Genomic DNA, 7,076 nt, shown 5'->3' with positions numbered 1-7,076 from the left:
TGTGCCTGGCCTCTTTTTTTCAATTTTTGTGGATATTGAGGAAATTAAAATACTTTATTATACCCTTCTTAATCGTACTACTAGAAGTGCTTTTTCTCTGCCTACCTAAACCCAAATCCCTAATATACCAATTACCATTAAAGATAGTTTTAAAGAATGATATCCTAGCAGAGGTTATGCAAGCAGTCTGCTTTAAAACTGTTGAAGGCCGGGCATGGTGGCTTATGCCTTGATTACGGTTTGTGGGCTCTGTGTCCCCACCCAAATCTCATCTTGAAATGTACTTCCATAATCCCCACATGTTGTGAGAGGGACCCGGTGGGAGATAACTGAATCATGGGAGCGTTTCCCCCATACTTTCTCGTGGTAGTGAATAAGTATCACGAGAATTGATGGTTTTATAAGGGATTTCTGCTTTCATGTCTTCTTCATTTCTCGCTTGCCGCTGCCATCTAAGAAGTGCCTTTCGCCTTCCACCATAATTGTGAGGCATCCCCAATCACTTGGAACTGTGAATCCAATAAACCTATTTTTTTTTTCCCAGTCTTGGGTATGTCTTTATCAGCAGTGTGAAAATGAACTAATACACACCTGTGATCCCAGCACTTTGGGAAGCTGAGGTGGGAGGATCCCTTGAGGTCAGGAGTTCGAGACCAGCCTGGCAAACATGGTAAAACTCCATCTCTACAAAAATTAGCCAGGTGTGGTGGTGGGCACCTGTAATCCCAGCCACTTGGGAGGCTGGGGCAGGAGAATCGCTTGAACCTGGGAGGTGGAGGTTGCAGTGAGCTGAGCTTACATCCTCTGCATTCCAGTCAGAGCCAGACTTCATCTCAAAAACAATACATAATAAAATTTAAAAAAATAAAACTGTTGGGGGCATTAGCCACACAAATAACTGTCTAAAAGGCAGGGTCTCTGGTTTTTGTTGTTTTTGTTTTTACAGTTTTATTGGTTTTATTTAAATCCCAATAAAACAAACACATTCGCTGTCTATTCACTTTCTGCACTGTGTAGGCTGGCACTGGCATTGGTGACTCTGATGACCACCTGAGCTGCTCTTTCTAAGATGGCTTTGTAGTTCTTGGAGGAAACATCATGAGTGATCTCAACACAGTAAGATTTGTTACACATCAGCAGTACTTCTAGTTCCTTAACATTGTGGACCAGGAACTTCCAGAAGCCACTGGTCAGTATGTGCTTTGTCTTTTTTTTTTTGTTTCTCCCATAACCAATGTTGGGCATAGATCTGGCCCTCGAACCTTCTATGAACCATGTTGCCAATACCTCTGTGTTTCCACCAGTTACACTTAATTTTGACATATCAGTCTGACTGGTGCCCAGTGAACTTCTTGGTGCTCTTTTTGACGATCTTGGGCTTCACAAGGGGTCTGAGGATGGCCATGATGGAGGAGATGGGTGTCACCTCCATAGGCTAGTGCCAAAGAAAAGAGCTCAGGTCTTTCTGTAATGGTAAAAGAGGACCCAGAAAAAGTGAAAAAGCAATGATGCCCAACCAAATTCAATAAATTTTTACTGCATGCCTGCCCTGTGAAACATGTTATGTCACTATCAGGATCTAGATTGAGTGGAATTAATTCAGAGAACACCAAAGATCACTCTAAATCATGTCTTAGAGAAACAGTTGAAATAATCAGAGATGGTTATACTGGAAATAAGAAGATTCTAGGAATATATGAGAGCCTTCATGCCTAAATATTTAGCCCCTTTTTTTTTTTTTTTTTTTTTGCAGAGATTACACTTGGTTTGTACAGGACAACACAGAATTAGTATCAATGAGTATCAGTCAAAATCAGTAGAACGAAATCATAGCAACCTAAGAAAAACCTTACTATCAAAGCAATCTAAAAATAGAATGAGCTGTTTTAGGAGGAGCAGAAGCCTCGCTAGCAATATTGGTACCAGGGACATTATATACTGCAGTCTCTGGATACTCAATCTCTAAATGAGTCTTAATCAGACACTGCTGCAAATCAAATCTTAAATCACATCACCCAAAGTCAAATGCTGCTAACATAATGACATGTTTCCTTCTGATTTTTTTTCCCTGTGTAGTTTAACATAATAAAATTGTAGCACATATACAATCTTTCACTTTTTATAAAAAATTATTTCTTTCGGCAATTTTGTAGACTACCAATATTTACCAAAGCTTTCACTTTTTTTTTTTTTTTTTTTTTGAGACAGGGTCTCACTCTGTCTCCCAGGCTGGAGTACGGTGGCATGATCTTGATTTACTGCAACCTTCCTTTTCCAGGTTCAAGCGATTCTTGTGCCTCAGCCTCCCAAGTAGCTGGGATTACAGGTGCACACCACCACACTCAACTGATTTGTGTATTTTTAACAGAGATAGGGTTTCACCATGTTGACCAGGCTGGTCTCGAACTCCTGGCCTTGTGATCCACCCGCCTTAGCCTCCCAAAGTGCTGGGATTACAGGTGTGAGCCACCACGCCCAGTCAGCTTTCACTTTTTGTTGAACATTTACAGTTTAGTGGTAAGAGCAGTTTTCAAGACACACTACCTGGTTGAATCTCTCTTACTAGTTATACAATCTTGGGAAAGTTACTTATTCATTGTGCCTCAGTCACCTCACTTGTAAAATGGGAACTGTACCTCAGGGAGTTGTTGTATTAAAGGAGATTCCATAGCCAAAATGTTTGTGTTCCCCATAAAATCCACATGTTGAAAACCTAGCCTATGGGTTCTAGGAGGTGGGGCATTTTGGACAGAGATTAGGCCATGAGAGGTCAACCCTTATGGGATTAGTCCCCTTATAAAATAAGCCCAGGAAAGCTCATTTGCCCTATCCACCATGTAAGGACACAATGAGAAGGCACCATTTATGAGTCAGGAAACAGCTCTCATCAGACATGAAATCTACCAGCACCTTCATCTCGGACTTCCCAGCCTCCAGAACTGTGAGAAATAAATGTCTGTTATTTAAGCCACTCAGTCTACTTGATTTTGTTACAGTGGCCCAAAGACACTAAGACAGAATCCAAACCTAAGAATATATCCTCTGCCAGAGTAGTGGCTCACACATGTAGTCCCAGCAAGAGGATCACTTGAGGCCAGGAGTATAAGGCCAACCTGGGCAACACTGCAAGACCCTGTCTCTACAATAAATTTTGAAAAAGAAAGAATAGATCCTCTATGTTCCAATGGTTGTTTGGGCCTCTCCTATAGCACCTACTATCTTTTGCCATCAACACTTATTGAGCTTTTACTAGGCAATTTAGTTCAATTCCCCAACAAATGAGGACCTATTAATCTACAAGGCATCTTGCTATGTGCTTGGTATACATGTAAATATGAAAGGAAACATTTACTCCTGCCCTCAAGTAAGTAAGTGATCTTTGGGAATAAGAGATGCACAGTCCTTTAACCTTACAATAAGTGTGTTATGAATATTAAGAGCATAAGCACTGATGTCAGACAGACCCAGTTCCAGTCATTTTGTCTCTTTCTTTGGGAGACCTTGAAAATTACTTAATCTCTAAGCCTCAGTTTCCTTGGTTATGTAATGATGATAACATCTACTGAAAAGTACTCCAAGACTTGAAAAAGGCAATGTGCATAAAGCACTTAGCATAATGTCTGGCACATGACAAATTTTAAAACAGAATATTTATCAAGTAAGCATTATTCAACCCCTACTAGAAAAGCCAGACCACCTATCCACAGCAGCCTTCCCACTTACTACCACCATGTACGCACAGGGATAGGACTGGCTAGGAGGTATTTCCCTTCCATTACCTAAGGCACTGCACGTCTCTTACGGAATTTACACCAGGCCATCCCACTAGACCAGAGCCCAGCTCATCCAAGAGACTCTCATGACCAAATCAAACACATCTCACACCTTTGTGGACCTAACTTACCACTACATATGTAAGCTTCTCTCAACATCTCCCAAACTTTTTTTACATTTGCTTAGCTGACACAGCTTCTCATCTACTCTATCTGCAATACCAGCTCATCCCATTACCAATAAATGTTTTTTACATCCTCAACCTCATCTCCCAATATTCTTCCCACCTCCTTACCCAGACTGAAACCTGGTTCTTTCCTAGACTCTTCCCCAACACCAACTTTATCATCACATACACCTGGGGTTCAGGGTTAGGCGCATAGGTGGATTTACTATGAAGCTTATGAAACTTAAGCTCCAGTGTCCCTATCTTCTACAAGCTCCTTCTAAGGGAAACATACCAGGAATGCGTTCAATTATGTTTTCAAAAAATTGGCGGCCAGGTGCAGTGGTTCATGCCTGTAATCCTAGCACTTTGGGAGGCTGAGGCAGGTGGATCACCTCAGGTCAGGAGTTCGAGAGCAGCCTGGCCAACATGGTGAAACCTTGCCTCTACTAAAAATACAAAAAATCAGCCAGACGCTGGCAGATGCCTGTAATCCCAGCTACCTGGCAGGCTAAGGCAGGAGAATCGCTTGAACCCAGGAGGCAGAGGTTGCAGTGAGCTGGAATCATGCCACTGTACTCCAACCCAGGCAACAGAGCAACACTCCATCTCAAAAGAAAAAAAAAAAAAAAGGCTGGGCGCGGTGGCTCATGCCTACAATCCCAGCACTTTGGGAGGCTGAGATGGGCAGATCACCTGAGGTCTGGAATTCGAGAACAGCCGTTGACCAGCACGGAGAAACCCCGTCTCTACTAAAAATAGAAAACGAGCCGAGCATGGTGGCACATGCCTGTAATCCTAGCTACTCAGGAGGCTGAGGCAGGAGAATTGCTTGAACCCAGGAGGCGGAGGTTGCAGTGAGCCAAGATCACACCACTGCACTCCAGCCTGGGCAACATGAGCGAAACTCCATCTCAAAACAAACAAACAAACAAACAAACAAAAACTGGCAAAGATAATTTAGCTGCAGCCAGTTAAGATGCTCATTCCAGCTTCTCTTCTGTCACACTTCCCCTCCTCTCAGATGAAACTGGGGTTACCAATTCTGTCTTAATCAGAGGCACACAATATAGTTGATCACTCACTCTCTGCTTAAAACAGATTCTATTTGGATGTATAAGACATGTCTCAAAGTCAACATGTCCAAACTGAACTTTCTATTCTTCCCAAATCTGGGAAGACCTATCTGAACAGTAATTCTATCCTTCCAGTTGCTCAGGCCAAAATCCTTGGAGTCATTCTTAGACTGGGTCTCATTCTGTTGCCCAGGTAGAGTGCAGTGGCACAAGCCTCCCAAGTAGCTAGGCATGCACAACCACACCCGGCTAATTTTCTCTTTTAAATTTTTGCTATACTCCCGCCTAGGCCTCCCCAACTGCTGGGATTACAGGAGTGAGCCACTACGCCCAGCCCCTAGGAGTCATTATCTACTCCTATCTCCCATATCGGTTCCTTCAACAAACCTTGTCTCCCACGGTAAGGCTGGTTGCAGTGGCACTCGCCTGTAATCCACTTTGGGAGGCCAAGGCAGGCTGATCACTTGAACCCAGGAGTTCAAGACCAGCCTGGACAACAAACCCCGTCTCTACTAAAAACACAAAATATTATCCTGGCATGGTGGTGTACACCTGTAGTCCCAGCTGCTCAAAAGGCTGAAGTGGAAGGATAGCTTGAGCCCAGGAGATTGAGGCTGCAGTGCACCACTGCACTCCAGCCTGGGTGATAGAGCAAGACCCTGTCTAAAAAAAAAAAAAAAAAAAAAAAAGTAGTGACTATCTCAACCACTCCCATCTATCCTAATGCAAGCCAAAATCACTTGCCTAGACTATTGCAATAGCTTTATTTCTACCTCTGCCTCACTGAAATATGTTTGGTTCTTAAGAACTTAGTTCTCTGCTGGGCACAGTAGTGCACACCTGTTGTCCCAGCTATTTGGGAGGCTGCAGGAGGATCACTTGATCCCAAGAGTTCAGACTAACCTGGACAGCACAGTAATACCCCACCTCTACGAAAATAAGTTTCCAAATGGATGCTAATCTCACAATATCTAACTATAACCTACAAGGCTACCACAGACCCTGACCGACTTTCTCACTCTTCATCCACAACTTTGCTATTTCTGATTCCATTCAGGAATTCTCTTCCCCACACAATCTATGCTGTCACGTCTATTAAGTTCAAAAGCCAAATATAAGTATGGCTTTCTTCTCTGACCTCAACATCTAGCACATATACCTCTTTTACCCTGCTTTTCTTCAAATACCGCACATTATCATGTATTGCTGCTCTATCAACACATAAATTCAATAGAGAACTTTTCATTCACTACAGAATTCTGTCTGGCATATAGGAACTCAAGTATTTGTACTATTATTGTCCACAAGTGGTAGAACACTACTTTCCAAACCTGGATCACATAGGGGCTCTTGTTCAAATGTACACCAATTCAGGAGGCACAGGGTATACCCAAACAGGGCATTTCTAATAGACTTCCAGATGACAACATGTCAAGTCCCAAGAATTTTCACCTACCTTCATTTATTCCATCTCATGTCAGTCACCTGCATTACCAATGTTAAAGCAACCACACACTACACCTACACTTCACCTTTTACTGAGTCCCTCAGTATACGTCTTTCAGGACCATGATTTTTTTTTTATTTTCATTTTATTTTTTTTTTTGAGACGGAGTCTCGCGCTGTTGCCTGGGCTGGAGTGCAGTGGCCGGATCTCAGCTCACTGCAAGCTCCGCCTCCCGGGTTTACGCCATTCTCCTGCCTCAGCCTCCCGAGAAACAGGGGTTACAGGCGCCCCGCCAACTCACCCGGCTAGTTTTTTGTATTATTTTAGTAGAGACGGGGTTTCACCGTGTCCGCCAGGATGGTCTCGATCTCCTGACCTCGTGATCCACCCGCCTCGGCCTCCCAAAGTGTTGGGATTACAGGCTTGAGCCACCGCGCCCGGCCAGGACCATGATTTTTTACAATTTGGACAACCCCTCCAAATACTCCCAACTGCTTTTCTCCACAAATATGAACATGCACACATTGACAGATAAGACCCTGTATCTCCAAAAGTGTGTGAACATATATAAATTCCTTAAAACATTTTTTTCTCATCCTAACACAGTGAAATC

The 7,076-nt window shown here is 43.1% G+C and overlaps 1 protein-coding gene and 1 pseudogene across 2 annotated transcripts in view; both read right to left on the bottom strand.

The window, feature by feature from the left end:
* Positions 1-922: 922 nt before the first annotated feature.
* The window catches only part of LOC105554519 (40S ribosomal protein S29-like), a 9,866-nt gene continuing 3,712 nt past the window's right edge, over positions 923-7,076 (bottom strand). The window contains exon 3 of the mRNA XM_012001025.1: positions 923-1,465. Coding sequence (XP_011856415.1) covers positions 1,436-1,465 — 30 coding nt within the window. The 3' untranslated portion in view covers positions 923-1,435. The remainder of the gene's footprint in view (positions 1,466-7,076) is intronic.
* Positions 924-1,405, bottom strand: LOC105554518 (annotated as a pseudogene). The gene has a single exon (XR_001008341.1). The product of XR_001008341.1 is annotated as a 60S ribosomal protein L32 pseudogene (transcript).

This window comes from Mandrillus leucophaeus, unplaced genomic scaffold (assembly GCF_000951045.1).
Source record: "Mandrillus leucophaeus isolate KB7577 unplaced genomic scaffold, Mleu.le_1.0 Scaffold648, whole genome shotgun sequence".
In the NCBI taxonomy this organism is placed as follows: domain Eukaryota; kingdom Metazoa; phylum Chordata; class Mammalia; order Primates; family Cercopithecidae; genus Mandrillus; species Mandrillus leucophaeus.
The sequence above is the reverse complement of the archived record's forward strand: the minus strand, read 5'-3'. Positions and strand labels throughout refer to the sequence as shown.